Source organism: Natrix helvetica, assembly GCF_964273705.1.
Source record: "Natrix helvetica genome assembly, chromosome: Z".
Classification (NCBI taxonomy): domain Eukaryota; kingdom Metazoa; phylum Chordata; class Lepidosauria; order Squamata; family Natricidae; genus Natrix; species Natrix helvetica.
This window is the reverse complement of record NC_138554.1, coordinates 108,297,219-108,318,508: the sequence shown is the minus strand read 5'-3', so window position 1 is coordinate 108,318,508 and position 21,290 is coordinate 108,297,219. Positions and strand designations below refer to the sequence as shown.

The following is a 21,290-nucleotide window of genomic DNA, read 5'->3' as shown; positions in this document are numbered from 1 at the left end:
ATTCTGCAAACAGTGAGGCTGGGCCTCACTCTAGAATTTGTGTCTCTTCATTAGCTGCTCAGTCCAAGATGCCCTTTAAAAAGGAAACTCATGGAAACCTATTAGATATCAAGGCGACTGAGTCGGTCCCGGCAGGTCAGGTTTTTAATTGATACTCTTCTTTGATCCAAAGAGCGTGGAGGGGGGTGGGGGTGGAGAGCCATCCTAGATCTCAAATGGCTCAAAGTCCATATGGCATACAAACACTAATGCAGTCCCTACAAAATGCAGTCCCTACAACCCATTCAGGAGGGAGGGAGATCTCCTAACATCCCTAGATCTCAAGGAGGCCTACCTACATGTCCCCATCTGTCCATCCCACAGAAGGTTCCTGAGGTTTTGTTATGCAGGGCACCACAACCAGTACAGGGCCCTGCCATGTGTCCTGTCATCAGCCCTCAGGATCTTCACCAAGATACTGGCAGCAATCGCAGAGCACCTCAGATCATGCCCAATGCGCATGCAATGTTACCTGGATGACATCCAGTCGCCATTCCCCCCCCCCTTCAAGTGCAGCAGGACCTGTGCATCATGATGCAAACTTTGCAAGCACTTGGATTCTCTGTGAACATAGAAAAGAGTCATCTGATCCCCGGTACCAGTCTTCTTCACTTGGGGGCAGTAATAGACACAACTTTGTGCACAGTCTCGTTCTCCCAGGATCGACGTTCCAGCATATGGGGACTAGTGGCCTCAATCTGGTCACAGCAATCACTACCACTGATCCTTCTCTCCCGTCTGTTGGGAAAAATGATTTCTTGCATTTCAGTTGTACCATGAACGCGATTGCACGCCTTACCATTGCAATGGTTCCTGTTACCATAACAAAGATCAGGAAGAAGCAACTCCAACTTCAAAGTGTGAGTGCCTCCAAGAGTATGTTGGTCATTTCTCTGTGACCACTTCTCTGGTGGACTTTCTCATCCATGCCTCTTCAAAGAACCCAGCCGCGTGACAGTGACCTCCAAAGCAAGTCTATTCAGCTGGGGTGCTCATCTCCAAACTCAGATAACACAGGAGCAGGAGTTGATGAACAGCATCAACTGGCTGGAGCTCAGGGTAGCACATATGGCCCTGTGTCGATTCCAGGGGATAATAGCCGGTTGCCATGTGCTCCTGCTGACAGACAATATTGTCATCAAGGCACATGTGAACTATCAAGGGGGCACCCACTCCAGGGCCATGATGCAGGAGGTGGAAAGGCTAGGCTTTTGGGCGGAGGCCAATGTCCTCTCCATTTAAGTGGAATGGCACAGCCAATGTCCAGGCGGACTAGCTGAGCAGGGCTACCGTGGACCACTTGGAATGGTGGTTGCACCCATTATCTATCCGAGAGGTTCAGCCAACCAACAGTGGACCTATTTGCACAACAAAAGAATTCTCATCTCCCAAGATTTTTCTCCAGATTCCAAACACCAGGAGCAGAGTGAGTCGACAGCTTCTGCAGACCATGGCCTGGGGGCCTCCTTTACACATTTCCTCCTCTTCCCCTCATCCCAAGGGTGATCAGAAAGGTACTCGTGGAGGGGCGGAGGTTCTCCTAATCGCTCCCCACTGGCCCAGATGTCTCTTGTTCACAGACTTGCAGCCTATCTACGTCGCAACCTTGGAAGATACTCCAGGACAAGATCTCTCAGCCAAGGAGTAATGGTCCACCCGGATCCAGGGTGGCTCCAGTTAACCGTGTGGCACTTGAGAAGGACATTCTTAGAAGGGGTAGCTTCTCTGGACCAGTTATCCAGACCATTCAAGCTTTGAGACGGGCGTCCACTAATTTACAATGCTACCTGGGTCGCATTCTGCACATGGTGCTCCAAGGGTATTATCGATCCTCTTTCAGCGTCAATACCTGAGATCCTGAATTTCTTACAACAGGGATTGGATAGGGGTCTCTCCCCCAATAGTCTCCGGAGACTGGTGGCCACTTTGTCCACAATTCTGACGAGCGGCGACAACCACCCCCTTTCTCAACAGCCAATGATGCACAGTTTCCTAAAGGGAGCAGCAAATCTGAGACCACCAGTGCTACATCGGTACCTGCATGGGGCCTTTTCATTGTTTTGCAGGCCCTCATTTCTGTGCCATTTGAACCCATAAAAACAACAAGTCTCAGACTCCTGACCCTCAAAGTGGTCTTCCTAGTGGCAGTTACCTCAGCCAGGAGGATTTCTGAGCTGGCAGCGCTGTCCTTACGCGAGGACCTGTGTATCATTCATCCAGACAGGGTCATTCTGAGACTAGATCCCTCCTTTATTCCTAAAGTGAACTCCTGCTTTCATAGGCCCAGTCATTTTACCGAATTTCTGCTCAGGAGCCAGCCATGCTACCAAAAAATGATGGCATAAATTAGATGTCAGAAGAACGATTTGTAGATATACCAAAAGGACTGCGTCCATCCAGCACACTGAATCACTCCTTGTTTCCTTCCAGCCCGCATCCATGAGCAAGAAAGTGACTCCATCCACAATTGGTCGATGGTTGAAAGCCTGCATTGCTATGGCTTATGAACACCAAGCCAGGCCAGTAACATGCTGCATAATGGCTCATTCAACTTGTAGCGCAGTCACGACCGCTGCTTGGGCTACGCAGTTGTTGGTCGAGGAAATTTGTAGAGCTGCAACCATCACCCTCGCTGGTCTTACCTGAACTATAGTTCTCTGTGCGCTGCAAGAGAATCCAATCCCACCCGATGGGCCTGGGTCCAGCATCCACATGCAACCGATCTCCACATCGTTACAAGTCTTCTAGTCCACGCTTCATTGAGAACTGGAGTCAGTCGAGCGAGGGAGGTGTGACCAAAGTCTTTTCAACTCAGACTATGGGCAAATAGACAGACGTTAAACCCTCGCTTGGATTCTCCTGCAGCGCACAGAGAACTACCATTTGGGGAAGAAAAGTGACTCATTTCACAAATCTGTAGACTAGTTCTTTCAATCAACTATGTAAAAAAGAGGTGCATTCTTCCCACTATAGATTATATTTTTCCACAACTTGCTGCTACTCAAGTATTTCCATTGCCCAATGCTGACAGTGGGTTTACTAAATCTAATGAACTATGTTTATCGCACTAATAGATTTTTCTTTAAAAGATTGCTTATGAGGATTTCTAATATTTCTAAGTTGACCTGTTTCCTAACAGCATGTGAAAGATATTTCAATATTCATGGATATTTTTTATTATAGCCTTATTGAACATGAACAAGGCCAGAAACTGTTCCAGAAAATCAGTCATAAAATTGAGGAAAAGTGATTATATCCTATATATATCACATATTTTGGACACATACTTCACATACTTTGGAGGTCAGAATCAAAGTAGAAACACAATCATTCTATTTTTTTTAAAGTATAATGTTCTTGATTTAAATAATACTTAAGCAATGCATACAAGTAGTATTTTATGTTTATTTTTGAAAGCCTTCCTATTGTCCATAAAAGCCTTAAATTACATGTATTGCACAGTAGCAATAAATAATAAAGCAAAGTAGCCTGAACATATACCATCTTTGTAAATTTTCTGTGAAAATATATTCAATTTTAATATTTGCTACCATGTGCAATACTGTAATAACGTAATACTTTTCTTAAGCCTGGAATAGAAAGTTGTAGAATTTACTAGAGATGATCTGGGTAGAAGCTGAGTATATCCCCACATTTTTTCAAGTAATTTTTGTAGAAATATATGGACATTTCGGGTCCTGAGAGGGCAGGTTAGAGAAGGTATAAAAGGTAATATTTTAGATACTTTTTGGTTTCATCTGGGCTGTATTGAGAGAACGGATACGTCATTTTTTAAAAAAGTTGATTTGACTTCCAATTAAGGCAGAAATGTCCAATAAAATCAGTACTGACTGCATTTATTAGATAGGCATAAGCTTTTGTTTTCCTTCAGAAGGATCATTGTGACAGTTCAGAGAACATCCTGTGCACTCCATCCTTTGAAGATGTTAATCTGTTTTACTTTTATCATGCCAAAAATAATTTTTGTACGAATTAAAGATGAAACATGTACTGGCTCATGAGCCGAGGAAAAACTGTGACTTTTAAGAAAAAGCAAACAAGTTCTATGTCTCTTCACCCACACTTTTAAGAAATGAATCCAAAGAACTGCACTTCCCTATCTGATACATAATTGTGACAATAAAATATTTTTGGACATACATTAAGATTTTAAATTGAAAAACAGTTTCTTAATAAGATGGTTATTTCATTCACATGGCCTAGTATTCAAGAAATATTTAATGAATCATGTTATTCCACTTACATGTTTTATTTATTTAAAACAGCTATGGGGGAATTATGGCCCTTATATGAGTTGTAGACTTTAACTTCCATGCTGGCTCAGGCATTCTGGGGGTTGAAGTCCACAAGTCATAAAAGGGCTATAGTTCCCCACCTCTGATTTAAAACATTTGTATAGTTCTTACTGTTTTAAAAACAACAAAGTTTAAATTCAAACAAAACAAGTAATTTAAATCCTTGATTAAAATATATATTAAAATATTAAGTAAAAGACTATTAAAAAACAAAATAGTAAAAGATAGTAAAATAGTAATGTGAACTATAAATTATAGCAACATTAATGTTTTGTTTAAATGTCTTAAGAGAATAGGAATGCTTAGTACCAGAAAGAACAATAAATCTGTCAACAGATTTATCTTGCTGGTGAGAGCATCCATAAACAAGGATTTACTACTGAAAAACCTCCTTTCACGTACCTTTCATTTACCACATTGCCTGGATCATGCCCTCCAAAAATATTATGGTATAAATATATGGGAACAATACAAATATATGGGAAGAAATGTTCTGTTAGATAGTGTGATCCCAAACTAGTTTAAATATGTGGCTGGAAACCAATTGGCAGTCAGTGAAGGTTATAGAATTGGCATGATGTATTTGTATTGTCTCTTCCTAGTCAGTATGTTTCACTGGGGCATTTTCTACCAACTGAAATTTTTAAATGGTCAAGGGAACATATAACATAGCTTCAAGAAGAGTTAACCAAAGCGTGGATCATAGTAGGAGGGAATCATTATCCAATTGTAACTATAGTTGGTGTATCAGCCTTAGCTAATGAAGCTGCTTTATGCCACAGAGGCCATTTGTGCCTGAAAAATCAACAATGAATAAAGGAGTACCTCCAAGCTGTAAGTATGATCCTTTATGGGAATACAGTACTATCCACAGTAGGTTGAATTCCACTGGTGTGGGCATTTGCCATTCACTGGTAGAACCTTTCCTTATCTGATTGATCTTCAGTGTTTGGGTTTTTAGCTAGTCCATTTACTGCATGGAGGCAATAACTCAACAATTGCACCCAAGCCAGTGAAAAAGAGAAACAGAACCTTGTATCATCAGCCCACAGATGCATTTTATGATATATCTGTGAATAATATTTCTTGTAGGAAGGAATTTAGAAGCTCCCCACTTAATGTGATCAACCATGAGATAAAAGGCAAATATATTGTTGGCTGAACATGATCAACTATTCAGTTAATCAAATATTAAAAACTGATGTCTGAACTCGCAATATTTCTGCAGACTGAATTGCTGAAATTGAACATTGTAAATCACAAGAAATGTGGTAGATTTTACCCTCAAAGCATGTAGTACATATAGATAATCCTCACTTGGTGATTGTTTGAAATTACAGTAGATCTTAAAGAAGCTAGTTACAACCTGAATTCAAAATTCTAGTACTCTTCCTTCCTTACATGTGGTCATGTGATCACAGTTTGAGCACTCATGAACTGACCCACATTTATGACCATTTGCAGTGTCACACAATCACAATTTATATTTTTGTGGGAAAACACACCCATTGTGAACAATGATTGCCAGAAAAAAAGTCACAAAATTGGGTTGGTCATGTGATGACCAATTTAATGACTGGCATTACTTATGATCAAAATTCAGGGTTTAATTACAATTTTAAGTTGCAGACCACCTGTAAAGGCTAATAAAGTTTTTTTTTGAAACGGATAGATTGCTACTTCAATAAGCAACAAGCTGAGAGGAAAAAAAGAATTGTAAGCTGCAGCAGTTCTCCCTTCCTGATTATATGAATGACATTAGGAGCTAGAGATTATCGAAGCAGGAATATCAATTACATTAACACCTAACAGTCTCAGCTCTAAACTCACAAGGTATAAACACCAGGCCTAAAAGAAATGCAGGATATAGCAAAACTATTTCTGGCGCGAAAATGGTAGCAGTAGTGCTGTTGCTTCTTCTCCATAACAATATATTTTATTTATTTGCTTGCATGTATCTGATAGAGGTTGAGAGATTTTTAAATTCTTCAGAAATACATTCCTTACTGTGAAATGTAAAATTGCTTGATCTATCCTGTCAGGACATTTCTTAATATTTTGGAACAGTTTGATTCATTTAGTTAACTTTTGTGATCTTCCATTGAACCATTAAAGTATATTACCATATTTTTTGAATAATATGTTTGGTCTTTATAATTCTTTTTTTTAAAGAAAATAGGGAAACATTTTATGATTATTATGATTAAAATGTGCATATGCATTATAGATAAGTTTGTGAGGGGTAAAAGTTCAGTGAAACTGGTTTACCTTCCATTACTTAAGCTATGGGTTGTTGGTTTTTTTAGAATATGCCAGTGACTAAGAATTGGTGGGAAGATATGGAAAAAAAGGTTTATAAATTAATGTGTAAAGAAAATTGTATTAATGAGTGATACTGCACATACATATTTCTTGCATTGTATCTTCTAGGCAATACAATTAATGAAGAAAGAAAGAATTCTGAAAATAAACCTCCACTATGTGTGACGGGACCTCAGTTTGATCCTACTTCACAGGTCAGAAATCCCTTATCTGCTGTTTTGAAATATATGAGATTGAATTAGTGCTAACAGGTCTGGTTTGCAAAATTATAAACAACCATAAATATGGCAGCAAAGAAGCACTGAAAAATATTTTTTTGCTGTATTCTAGATATTTGCAGCCCAATAACTGATTATAAGGATTGCTGAATAGCAACATTTGCTTCTGTATTTAGTTACAGTTTTAAATATAATGTTTCTGTCATAAACCACTCAGAATTAGAGAATCAACAGGCAGCTCCAGCCAATATTTGGCAACTGAACTAGAATGCTGCCTGTAATGTGAAGTGTTGCACTGCTATTGTATGAATGTAATAAGTGATGTTATTAATAGTATTGCGAGATTTATTTTAAAATTGTGCATGTATTGCTATTACTATCATTTATAGTGCTTTAAAATATTACTACAGGTAACAATTAAAAGCTTAAAAATGTAATATAAATGGAAAGAGAAAGAAAACACTGATATATTAATTATTCAGTGGTATTATGATTGGTTAACTATAGTGATATCAAGTCAAATATAATGGCAAGATTCATAGTAGTAATTTAGGAGGAGGAGGAGCTTCCGGCGATGGCGGTCGCCTTCCTAAGCTCCTAAGCTTGCCATGGAGCGTCCCGACTGGATAGGAGGTTGCTGCCGGCCCTCATGTCATCGGAGGGCCGAGAATTGGGTAGTCCGACCACCCTGGCTTGTTTTGGGCTCGTTTTAGCCCACCAGGGTTGGTCGGAGAAGAACGAGAGTGGAAGGAGCGGAGCGGCTGTGAGCGGCTGAGGAGGAAGCCGGGAGGCAATGGCGGCGGCGCGAAGGCGCGAAATTTGAACTGCGTTGCGAAAAAAATGCAAAAAAATGGGAAAAAAGCAAGAGAATGGCACCAAAGAGAACAAGGTTCTCCCTACGACTCCAGAGAAGACAACGAGGCACTGGAGGCTCCGGAGAGGTGAGCAGATCAGGAGACAGTCAGGAACAGCAAAGGGAGATGGCTGCAGCGTTGGAGGTGTGGAAAGAGCTGCAGCCAGGGACTCCTCTAGGACATTAGGCTGTAGCCTGGCTGCTCCCATGCTCCCGGGAACCTGGAGAACCTGGAGAATGTTCCTACAATTTTTGAGAGCTTTACCCAAATTGCAATGATCACTGAGGCGCCGGATGGGGACCAAGATGAATGTGTTGGGGAACCAGAAGTGAGGAGAGGAACTAAAATAACGGCTGGGGATGGCCTAGAACTTCAGAGGCCACTGGAGGCCCGTTTCAGGGCTATGGATGGGCCTGACTGATTGCCTAGATTAAAAACAGCTGGGCTCAGAATGCCCCCTCCACCCACTAAGGATCCCACATCTGTAATTATATCTATCCTCAACCACCTTAGACTGGTTCCCATTTTTATGACATCTCTGCCTTGCTCCACTTTGGGAATATTTGAACATTTCCCCCCCGCCCTCTTTCCAAGTACTATCTGGATACTAAAGCCTCCAGCTTTAGTATCCCATTAAGACCTTAGCCCTCCGGCTATTGACTTTTACTACCTGCACCCTTACCCAATTGGGCTTTAATATTCTATCAATTTATTCAAGGTTAGACCTGCTCCGCCTGCGGGAGGCCCCTCTCTCGCAGGTATGGCCCTTGGCTCTTACAAGGGCCTGCCTTGATGACGGGTTTGTGAACCCCGAGAGGTGGAAGAAACGGAAGCTGAGGGGATTTTTAGTTAAATGTTTTACATTGTTTTTAGGGGGTTCCAGGGAGGGGGGGTGGGTGGGTCAGACCAGGAGCGATGTGAGAGCCGGGCCTCCAGGTGTGGTCGCGAGCAGAAGGGGCGGAAGGGAGGAGGAGGGGGAGGACACCATTCCTATACAGGGCTCTTTAATTCCAACGGTCGCAGGGAGGGGCAGATACGAGGACAGCTTAAGAACCTACAGTCGGTTGGGAGACCGTGGTTGCTGGTTACACCCGGTCGCTTGTACCAACCCCCGCGTTCTAGGTGGTCAAGAGTTACAGACCCAAGGCCTGAGGCTGCTGTTATGCAATGCGAGGTCCGTTGTTAACAAGGCCCCCCTCATTCACGATCTAATTTTAGAGCGGGAGCCGGACCTCGCGGGAATAACGGAGACCTGGTTGGGCCACGAGGGAGGTCTTCCCCTCGTCGAAATGTGCCCACCAGGCTACCGAGCATTTCACCAGCCCCGGGCCCAGGGAAGGGGCGGTGGGGTGGCAGCAATTATTCGGGAGGACTTAGAGCCGAGGGAGTCTACTGTGCCACAGACGTCCGGATGTGAATCCCTTGTTGTGAAATGGGGGCCTGGGAGACAGTTGGGCCTGCTGATAGTATACCTGGCTCCTCGCTATACATCACCGGCCCTGCCCGAACTCCTCGAGCTGATCGCATCGGTGGCGGTTGAGACCCCCAAACTTTTAGTGATGGGGGATTTTAACCTGCCATCGATGGGAGAAGCATCAGAGGGGGTTCGGGAGTTCATGGCTTCCATGACAGCCATGGACCTGACTCAAATGATTCAGGGCCCGACACACGAGGGAGGACACACTCTGGACCTTGTTTTTGTCTCTGGCCAGTGGCTGAGTGATCTGGGAGGAGGGGACTTAACCATCACTCCCCTGTCATGGTCAGATCACTCACTCCTCCGTCTTGACTTCCCTGGTGCTACCTCCCGCTGCGGGGAGGCGGAACCGGAAAGTTCCAGATGGTTCCGCACCAGGCGCCTGATGGAACCTGATAGGTTCCAGACGGAGCTTGGGCCACCTCCTGTAACCTTGACCCGCCCCCGGGTAGAGGACCTGGTAGTTGCGTGGAATAATGCAACTACCGGGGCCTTGAACCGGGTGGCGCCTTTGTGGCCTCTCCGGCGGCAACGATCCACCCTAGCCCCTTGGTTTACCGAGGAGCTAAGGGTGATGAAGTGCCGCAAGAGACGTCTAGAGAGTCGTTGGAGATCCTCTCGCTCCGAATTTGATCGAACACAGGCACGAGCCCCTTTAAGGACGTACCTTGTGGCATTGAGAGTGGCCAAACGCCAATATTGTGCCACTCTCATTGCATCCGTGGAGAACCGCCCTGCCGCCCTGTTTCGGGTGTCCCGCTCCCTCTTGTTTCAGAGGCCGCGGGAGGCCCCCCTACAGGGCAGGGCAGAGGAATTTGGTAAATATCTGCAGGATAAAATCGCTCAAATCCGGAAGGATTGGGTTCCTGTCAGAGATCCAATGGAGACGTCCATGGCGAGTCTTGAGGAATCGATCTGGGAGGAGTTTGACTTGGTTGCCATCGAGGATTTGGACAGATTGCGTGGACGACTGCGACCCACCACATGTTTATTGGACCCGTGCCCCTCCTGGCTTGTACTGGCATCCTGGGAGGTTACACGAGACTGGCTCCTGGGCCTAGTGAATGCTTCGCTGAGCGAGGGGTCTCTCCCGGCCGCCTTGAAAGAGACGGTGGTGAGACCCTTGCTCAAGAAGCCTTCCCTGGACCCTTTGGAGCTGGCCAATTATCGTCCTGTCTCCAACCTTCCCTTTTTGGCGAAGGTTGTAGAGAGTGTGGTGGCCTACCAGTTTCCACGACATCTGGAGGAAAATGATTATCTAGACCCGCGCCAGTCCGGCTTCCGCCCCGGTCACAGCATGGAGACGGCCTTGGTCGCGTTGGTGGATGATCTCTGGAGGGCCAGAGACAGAGGTTGTTCCTCTATCCTGGTCCTATTAGACCTCTCGGCGGCTTTTGATACCATCGACCATGGTATCCTGCTGCGCCGGCTGGAGGGGCTGGGGGTCCGGGGCACCGTTTTGCGGTGGTTCGGCTCCTACCTTTCTGACCGGACGCAGCGTGTGTTGGCAGGAGAAGAGAGGTCGACCCTACGCCCCCTTACTTGTGGGGTGCCACAGGGGTCGGTCCTCTCGCCACTCCTCTTCAACACATATATGAAGCCGCTGGGTGAGATCATCCGTGGTTTCGGGGTGGGATACCACCTGTACGCTGATGATACTCAGCTGTACTTTTCCACCCCGAACCACCCCAACGAGGCCATCGAAGTGATGTCCCGGTGTGTGGAAGCCGTACGGATCTGGATGGATGACAACCGACTCAAGCTCAACCCCTCCAAGACGGAGTGGCTGTGGGTACCAGCTCCCCGGTTCAGCCAATTAATTCCATCATTGGCCATTGGGGGCATTCAACTTGCCCCCGTGGAGCGGGCGCGCAATTTGGGCGTCCTCCTGGATGCCCGGCTGTCCATGGATGACCATGTGACAGCCGTGGCAAGGGGGCGTTCCACCAGGTTCGCCTGGTGCGTCAATTGCGCCCCCTACTGGACCGGGACACCTTACGCACAGTCACTCATGCGCTGGTGACGTCTCGCTTGGACTACTGTAACGCTCTCTACATGGGGCTTCCCTTGAAATGCACCCGGAGGCTACAGTTGGTCCAGAACGCAGCCGCGCGGGTAATTATGGGGAGTACTAGGTACTCCCATGTGACACCGTTCCTGCGCGAGCTGCACTGGCTTCCTGTGGTCTATCGGGTGCGTTTCAAGGTTTTGATAATAATCTTTAAAGCGCTCCATGGCTCAGGACCTAGTTACTTGCGGGATCGTATTCTGCCCCATACATCCCTGCGACCAATCCGCTCGCACAGAGAGGGCCTCCTCCAGGTGCCGTCCACAAGACAGTGTCGGGGGGCGGCGCCTAGGAGTAGAGCCTTCTCTGTGGCGGGCCCAGCCCTGTGGAATGACCTCCCTCCGGATATTAGGAATACCTCTGACCTCCGCTCCTTTCGTATTAAGCTTAAGACCCACCTATTCCAAGCAGCTGGCCTGGCTCAACTTTGATCTAACCATATCGCTCCTGACAGGCTTTTACTGGGTATTTTAATTATATTTAATTATCTAGGGGTTTTTAAATATTGTATTTTAATTGTTTTATTTATCAGCCGACCTCCTCCTTGTGTATGTTTCGGTATATGTCTCTGTTATATGTTTGTTTTGTCCATATTTATTTCATATGTTTCATTGTACGCCGCCCCGAGTCCTTCGGGAGAGGATGCGGCTAAGAAATAAATATTTATTATTATTATTATTATTATTATTATTATTATTATTATTATTATTATTATTATTATTATTATTATTATTATTATTATTATTATTATTATTATTTATTATTATTATTTATCTGATTAATGCATCCAACCTGTTAGGGTAAGCAATATATTTAACGACTTAACTTGATATTTTCACTGCAGGAGCTTCTAACTATACTAACTATGTTGCTAACCAGAAATAACCAGATTATTTCTAACACCACCTCTTTCCAATGATCTCTGCTCATCTTATGAGTTCTGGCATACTGGACATGCTTAAGATCCCTTTGGTAAAGCAATGTCATCTGGCAGCAGATATGCTTCTTCCCTTGCAGCACCTGCCTAATAATAATAATAATAATAATAATAATAATAATAATAATAATAATAATAATAATAATAATAATAATAATAATAATAATAACAACAACAATAACAACAACAACAACAACAACAACAACAACAACAACAATTTATTAGATTTCTAGACCGCCCCCTCTCCCCGGAGGGACTCGGGGCGGTGTACAGGAATAAATTTTTAAAAACCATACAAACAATCGTATAGATAGCTAAAAATCAGATTAAACAACCCCTGTACGAATTTATAAAAGTTAAAAACAGACCATAAAACCAATCATAAAATTTAGAAATAAAACTGAGGTGGGAAAGGTGGAATTAGGCCAAGCCGGCTAGCTGGAACAGGTGGGTTTTAAGTTTCTGACGGAAGGAGCGGAGATCCGTAGTCATTCTAATGTCGGGGGGAAGGTCATTCCAGAGGGTTGGGCCCATCACAGAGAAGGCCCTTCCCCTAGGCGTCGCCCGCTGGCACAGCCTAGTGGACGGCACCCGGAGGAGTCCCTCTCTGTGTGAGCGAATCGGCCGAAGGGATGTATGGGGCAGGATACGATCCCGCAAATAACTAGGTCCTGTGCCATGGAGCGCCTTAAAGATGATGGTCAACACCTTGAAACGCACCCGAAAAGCCACAGGCAGCCAGTGTAGGTGTTACGTGGGAGTAGCTAAAGACTCCCGAGATTGCCCGCGCGGCCGCATTCTGAACCAGCTGCAGCCTTTGGGTGCATCTCAAGGGGAGCCCCATGTAGAGAGCGTTGCAGTAGTCTAGCCGGGACGTCACAAGCGCATGAGTGACTGTGCGAAGGGCACTCCGGTCCAATAGGGGATGCAATTGGCGCACCAGGCGGACCTGGTGGAACGCCCCCTGGCCACGGCTGTGTCATGGTCATCCATGGACAGCCGGGTATCCAGAAGGATGCCCAAATTGCGTACCCGATCCACGGGGGCCAGACATTCGCCCCCAATGGCCAGTGATGGAGTAAGGTGGTTGAACCGGGGCGCCGGTAGCCACAGCCACTCAGTCTTGGACGGGTTGAGCTTGAGTCTGTTACTTCCCATCCAGATCCGTACGGCTTCCAGACACCGGGACATCACTTCGATAGCATCGTTGGGGTGGTTTGGGGTAGAGATGTACAGCTGGGTGTCATCCGCGTACAGATGGTAATCTACCCCGAACCCACGAATGATCTCGGCCAGCGGCTTCATATATGCATTGAACAGGAGAGGCGAGAGGACCGACCCTTGTGGCACCCCACAAGAGAGCGGCCTCGAGGTCGACCTCTGCCCCCCTGCCAATACAAATTGCACTCGGCCAGAGAGGTAGGAGGAGAACCACCGCAAAACGGTGCCCCTCACCCCCAACCCCTCCAATCGATGCAATAGGATACCATGGTCAATGGTATCGAAAGCTGCCGAGAGGTCTAATAGGACCAGGATGGAGGAGCAACCCCCACCTCTGGCCCTCCAGAGATCATCCACCAACGCGACCAATGCCGTCTCCGTGCTGTGGCCGGGCCGAAAACCGGACTGGCGCGGGTCCAGATAATCAGTTTCCTCCAGGTGGCGCGGAAACTGTTGTGCCACCACACTCTCTACAACCTTCGCCAGAAAGCAAAGGTTGGAGACGGGACGGTAGTTGGCTAACAGAGCTGGGTCCAGGGAAGGCTTCTTGAGGAGGGGCCTCACCACCGCCTCTTTCAGGGCGGCCGGCAGGGACCCTTCACTCAAGGAAGCAATGACTAACTCCTGGAGCCAGCCTCGTGTGACCTCCCAGGATGCCAGTACAAGCCAGGAGGGACACGGGTCCAATAAACATGTGGTGGCTCGCAGTCGCCCTACGCAGCCTGTCCATATCATCGGAAGTAACAGAGTCAAACTCCTCCCAGAATGGGACCTCACGACCCGCCTCCGACATCCCTTCCAGACCACTAGTAGGGACCAACTCGCTTCGAATCTGAGCGATTTTGTCCTGCAGATACTCCCCAAATTCCTCTGCTCTGCCCTGCAGAGGAGTTTCCCGCGGCCTCTGTTGGAGGAGGGAGCGGGTCACCCCAAACCGGGCGGCAGGGCGGTTATCTGCGGACGCAATAAGAGTGGCACAGTACTCACGCTTGGCCACTCTTAACGCCACAAGGTAAGTCCGTAAATGGGCTCTCACCTGAGTTCGGTCAGATTCAGAGCGTGATGATCTCCATCTGCTCTCTAGGCGTCTCTTGTGGCGCTTCATCACCCTCAGCTCCTCGGTGAACCAAGGGGCCTGGGTGGTTCGCTGCCGCAAGAGGGGCCGCAAAGGCGCCACCCGGTCCAAGGCCCCAGCGGCCGCACTATTCCATGCCATTAGGTCCTCCGACCGGGTGTGGGTCAGGGCTACAGGAAATGGCCCGAGCTCCGTCTGGAACCTGTCAGGTTCCATCAGGCGCCTGGGGTGGAACCATCTTGGGCAATCTGGTTCCGCCTCCCCGCGGTGGGGAGTAGCGGCTGGAAAGTCGAGCCGGAGCAGTGAGTGATCAGACCATGACAGGGGGGTGATAGCTAAATTCCCTACTCCCAGATCACTCCTCCATTGGCCAGAGACAAAAATAAGATCCAGTGTGTGTCCTCCCTCATATGTGGGGCCCTGAATTATTTGGGTCAGGTCCATGGCTGTCATGGAAGCCATGAACTCCCGAGCTACTTCGGATGCCTCCCCTACCGATGGCAAGTTGAAGTCACCCATGACCAACAGTTTGGGCGTTTCAACTGCCATCTCGGCGATCACCCCAAGGAGCTCGGGCAGGGCTGCTGATGCATAGCGAGGAGCCAGGTATATAATTAGCAAGCCCAACGGCTTCCCTGGGCCCCACTTCACACATAGGGACTCACAACCGGTTATCTGTGGCACAGTAGTCTGTCTCGGCTCAAGACCTTCCCTCACAATGACCGCTACCCCACCACCCCTGCCTAGTGCCCGTGACTCATAAAATGCGCGGTAACCTGGCGGGCACATTTCCACGAGAGGGAGACCTCCCTCGTGGCCCAGCCAGGTCTCCGTAATTCCTGCCAGTTCCGGCTCCCCCTCCGACACCAGGTCGTTAATGAGGGGGGCTTTGTAAAACAATATCTCACCTGACATTCAGATGGCCTGACCCTGTTGCCTCTCTATAAGGCCCTCAAAACCTGGTTCTTTTCCTGGACATTGGACAAGAACATCAGATAAGCCTATCCCAAAATGAAAGATCTTCAATAAAATATGCAGTAGTTGGTCTCTGTTATTCTGGTTTTCTGCTTAGGATGTTTGTTGTGTTTTCTTTTTCTTTTTTGAAATTTTTTTATTGATTTTTACAAATTTTTAAAGGAAAAGGGGTAAAGAAAGGGCATAGAAAATTTTGATAGCTACATCATGCGGGGGAAGGTAGTCCCCCCAAGTCTCGTAACTTTTACAAAAAAAAGTAGGAAAATACATCAACATTTGAGTAGATATTGGCAGTTTTGGTTTTACATTAAATCATCAATATATTCAATCATTTTTATGTCACTTCCATTAATTACATTATAACAACAATTGCAGTAATGTTTCAATTCATTTTTGTGACCTGAGTCTTCTCAGTGTTGGATCCTCCCCCCGTCTTCTGGCAGAGCCTCGGCCCCTCCCTCCTTCATATCTTGTGTACCATCCCCTGTTTCGTCTAGAAGGGCACTATGTTTTTTAATGAAAGCCTCCGCTTCCACTACTGTGTTGATTCTAATTCTCTTCCCTCCCAGAAAATTAACATACACCTGAACCAGACCCCTTTATTATATAATTTTTTTGCTAAAGAGGAATATTTCTTCCTCTCATCTCTTACTTTCTTTGGGATCTGTTTAAGAATGGTTATTTCTCTGTCTTTATATTTTAGTGGTCCCACCCTCTGAGCACCTAGGACCTCATCTCTTGTGGTCTTTCTAAGAAATTTAACATGGACTTCCCTTGGAACGTTGTGTGTTCTAGCATATGCCGAGTTAATCCTATAAATCAGGTCAATATCCCACCAGAGCTGTTGTTTGTCTCTGTTGATGTATTCTGCTAATATTGTGGTCATCTCCTTAAGGTCTTCGTTCTCAGTTTCAGGTAAATTTTGAAACCTAAGGAAAAAAGACATCCTTTCGAATTCCATTTTTATCATATGTTTTTCAAATTCTACGCTCCCCCTTTGGATTGTCCTAACCTCCTCCCTCATCCCAACCGCACCCTCCTCCAGTACACCTATTCTCTGTTTATTTTGTGTGGCTTGTTGCGTTTCTCTGAGCTGATCATTTAAGTCTGTCGCTTTTTTCAATTCAGCCTGTCCCTTTAAGAGAGATTGAAGCATCTGGTGAACGGATAAGTCCTTTGAACTCTCTTCGGGGGCTTTAGATTGTAGAAATGACCCCAATTGTGACTGTTGAGTAATTGGACTAGACGTAGAAGATGTCGGGGCCGAAGAAGCCTTGCCAGGCGGTAATTTTTTAGGACCCATCATAAAGCTTAGAGATAGTTATAAGTCTGTGCAAAGAAATGGCGTCTGTGGAAAAGCACAACTGGGAGAGATCACGAGGCAGGCAAACCCAGAGGGGAATATTAGTCTTCCCAAGCAGCTCTTAGCCAAATAATTGAGTCCAATGTTCCAAATCCAGGGGAAGTGTATAATAGAAGAGGGTCCTAGAGATCTCTGGGGTGGAGAATAGTTCAAAGCCAGAAAATCTTCCAAAAGAGGAATCTCATTCGTGAAATCAAAGAAGTCAAAGAAGAAGGAGGAAGTTGGCCATCTTGGCTCAGCCTTTACAGGAGGTCCGGAAACAACAAATCCATAGTTCTCATAAATGGTTTGAAGAAAGATTAACTCAGCCATCCACTCTCTTGCAATTGTAATAAAAAATCATCCTCCCATTTGTTAAGGGAAGTGAAAGTCCGTTTTTAGCTCTCTCTCTCCTCTGAGAGGGAGAGATGTTACAAATGCCGCTTTTCCGAGGGGGGTGAAATCCCCCCCTCCAATCTTAACTCTTCTGGAGATTGAAACAAGAATTTAACAAGACTGCAGTTCATCAATTGAGTAAATCAGCAAAAGACTTGGGGAGACTCCCCACCTCACCGCACTTCAGCTGTAGCCTTCAAATTGATTATTTCCTTCTAGGCTCCGCTCGGCGAAGACGCGCGGCAACATGCAGCGCTGCCGCGCACCCCCACGCTTCCAGGCTCCTGGGGCGAAGCTGGAGATCCACCCGCGGCTGCCGTCGATCCAGGGGGTCCCAGCAAGCCACCCTACAGCAGGGCGCCCCTCCAAGGCACCCTGTGCTCCCAAAGGGAGCCCACCGAAAAGGCGAGCAGCGGACGTGCACATCCGTCACCTTCGGGGAACGGAAGTCGTCCGTTGTGTTTTCTTTTTGTGCCTTCATTTTTATGCTTTTATCCAAGTAAAGCCTATGCCGTGATGGCGAACCTATGGCATGCGTGCCAGATGTGGCAGGCAGAGCCCTCTCTGGGTACGCATGGCATCACCAGCTGCTCTTCCGGGTTCCATCATGTGCATGCATGCCGGACAGCTTGTCCGTTGCGCATGTGCACCGGCCAGCTGCTCTCTTCTGGGTTCCGGCACTCTGGCACACACGTACTCCAGATTTGGCACTTGGTGCTGAAAAGGTTAATTATCACTGGCCTAGAGTCATTTTTGTGAAAATGATTTACATAAATATAAAATAAACATGTAAAGAGGATAAGAATTCAACATCTTCTGATTTCTAGTCAAGGGCTTTTAACCATCACATCAAACTAATTGTAATTTCTAATTGTAGAAATAATATATATTGGATAATTAGCTTTTGTTATTTAAACTGATTAGATTTAATAAATAAAATGGATTTAAATTTGACATGATTGACATGAACTTATTACCAGTTCAAAATTCAACATTCAAGTCAAAATATTATTTTATTGTATGCTGTATGTTAGTGAGAAAATACAGAGGGAACAGATATAAGCAACCAATGCCTGAATAATATTTTTCAGTCAATACAGTATAGGAATGTTTATAGAAACAATTGCACAGACATAGAATATTCTCTGTTTATTAGGACAGTAGGATGCTAAACCTTCTCAGACATTGTGAGATTAAGGTTCTAGTTATATGATAAACTGTCCATCACATATTAAACATTTTACAAAAGAAGACTAGTTGCTTAAATAAAATTATCACATACACTATTCTTAATTTATGTAGCAATTAAACTAATATAAAATATTTTTAATATTAAGAGTGGTCTCATATTATTAGAATCAAACTTGACTCAAAGGATCTTTATTTTTTAATGTTAAATTTAACATTTTATGTAGTGGAGAAAGTAATCCCACAATAATTGGGTCAAACATATTAATAAGTAGTTAATAAGTCTTTGATAAAACATTATCTGCTTGCCAGATCCTGCAGTTCCTGCTTGGGAACCCTTTGCATATATCTAGAAAAAGTATTTATTTTATACTTATTATAAGTATAACTAATATGAAACAAATCATTATCATGATGAATCTGAATTGAAGGCCATTCATATTTTAAATTGTTTCCTGGCATGTAATAATACTGTTTTTTTTTAAATAAAGGAACAATCTTGCCCCTTCTAGTTCCTTTCCTTCAGTCTATCTATCTATCACAAATTTCTTATTCTCTTATTTCAAACAACTTATTCTTATTATTCCTATCTTTCAACTTCCTATTTTATCTCCCCCTAACTTCAGACATTAGTTCTCACACTCTCCAATCTTCTCCAATCCTGTTGAACTGCCATGACCAAGTTTCTAATCGCTAATTGAAACTGAAAAATAAGCCACTGATTATTCTACTCTACTTCATTCCACTCACCAAAATGTTCATTGTTCACAGAAGGCAACTATATGCTCCCTGAACCAAAAAAAATATTCACACAGAATCCTCAGGCTCAGGAATCTGTTACTAACTTTAAAAACTGCTATTTGGAAAAATCTTTATAAGTGTGCTTTAATGCCAGGATAGAATTGAATCTTATTTTATCAGGAATCTTTAGATATTCTGTATCTTTAAATCAGAATCTTCTTAAAATGATGGTTCTGTGTGTATGATCTTAAAAGCAATATAACAATAGTATCACTGTAAATATCAGTGAAAATTTGCTTTTTAGCTGATGTATTCTGTTTCTTTCCCCAGGTATACTGTTCTCTGGTATTTTTCTTCAATATTTATAGACGTCTTTAAGTGAAGTGGATATATCTCATTTGCTATGAGATAAAATTTGCTCTACATAGAGACTATGTTTATGAGCATTCTTGTTTTATTTCATTCTATAAAAAACTATTGTAAATATTTATATCATTTCAAAATTTATTTTAGAGGAAAATAGAAAGGTTAATGGTGGATATAGTTACCAATTATTAATTATGATGTTAAATATATATTACTACTAACATGTAAATATTATAGACCTTTCAGTGCTATTTGTCACAAAATATGAACACGAAGCATACTTGCTTTCATGTCCTGTTTGTGGTCTTCTCATAAGTATCTGGTTAGCCATTGTGAAACAAATTTCTAGACAAGAGAACCTGGGAAATGTTTCAGTGCAAATATTTTTGTTCTTTCTTTCATTTTCTTAGGCAAATTCAGAAAACCAGTCAAAGTTGACTGAAGCAGACATTGAACCAGAGGCAAAGAAAAGTCAGAATATGGAAAGCAGTTCTGTGTCAGAATTTCCAAGTGATGTACCTTTTGCACTTGCACCACATATTTTGGAAGTACAGGATACCTGTAATGATTTCTCAAGACAATTGATCTCCTGTGATGTTAACAACAATTTAGCACGATTTTGGTATGATTTTACACTTGAAAATTCAGTATTATGTGAGTCTTAAATTTGAGTTACTTAGTATCAAATGTACCTAAATCACTTGAAGTAAAATATGCTAGTACTGTCTGTCATGTAAATCAGTTGTTTGTATCTACCACTAGTCTTACAGAACATTACCATTTTCCATCATTGTCGTGTTTCTTACATAACAATATAAGAATAGGTAAGCCAAACATTACAAGTCAATTACAGTAAATACATTATAATCTGCACTCACTGAAAATAATAATAGAAACTTCCAGATATTTATATTAGCTTAGTCCTTGCTTGATCATAGAAAAATAAATGTTATATTGTATTGTAATTTACAAATAATCAACTTATACTATGATATTAATAAATATAGTTAATTTTATTACAGCACCTTTTGTTGGAGAAATCATAACAAAATTTTAAAATATAAATTTATACATCATTAATGCAGAATGAATTGATATCAAATATATGAGGTTGGCTTTGGAGTTTGATTCATATTTCTTGGAATTATAGTTTTTGATTGGCTATTCATGTTCTGTATTTTAAATTTCTATGTTCAGTTTTTGTATTGCAAGTTTTTGTTGTAACTACTAGTTGGGATATATGAATATACTCTACATTATGTCTGTCTGTGTACAAATGATAGGTGTATATGCAGATGAGTACATAATATACGTATGCATGTTTAATTTATTTACACCAGTAAAATAACAATACGTATTTAAAATATATCAGTATAGCTTTTCATGAAATACTGTATGCCACCCTTCTCTATCCTCATCTCCTTCTGTTATCTTATTTTTTTCAATGAAGAACAATTTACAAGATGTAAAAGGTAGATAATATTCTGTAAAATATAATCATATTTTAAACAACAAATTAAATCTTGAGGAGAACCATATTGTCCAGTCTTTCTATTGTATGAAAAGAAGCTAAGAATGCAAGCATTTTTTCAAACTAGCTGTCAGGTTCCAATGTAAAGGTGAGGAAAAAACCCCCAAAACTAGAGTTCTGAATTGAGTATATTTTATCTCCCTCACAAACACCAGCACAAACTGACATCCATTAACAGGCAATTCAAAATCAGGACTAACCGTCCAGTAACTATCCCACCTTTT

General features: G+C 43.8%; 1 protein-coding gene across 1 annotated transcript in view; it reads left to right on the top strand.

Annotated features, from left to right (window-relative positions):
• UMAD1 (UBAP1-MVB12-associated (UMA) domain containing 1) overlaps window positions 1-21,056 on the top strand; it is a 54,128-nt gene extending 33,072 nt beyond the window's left edge. The window contains exons 3-4 of the mRNA XM_081932254.1: window positions 6,786-6,871; window positions 19,946-21,056. Of these exons, the coding sequence (XP_081788380.1) occupies window positions 6,786-6,871; window positions 19,946-20,200 (341 nt within the window). The 3' untranslated portion in view covers window positions 20,201-21,056. The remainder of the gene's footprint in view (window positions 1-6,785; window positions 6,872-19,945) is intronic.
• The last annotated feature ends 234 nt before the right edge of the window (window positions 21,057-21,290 follow it).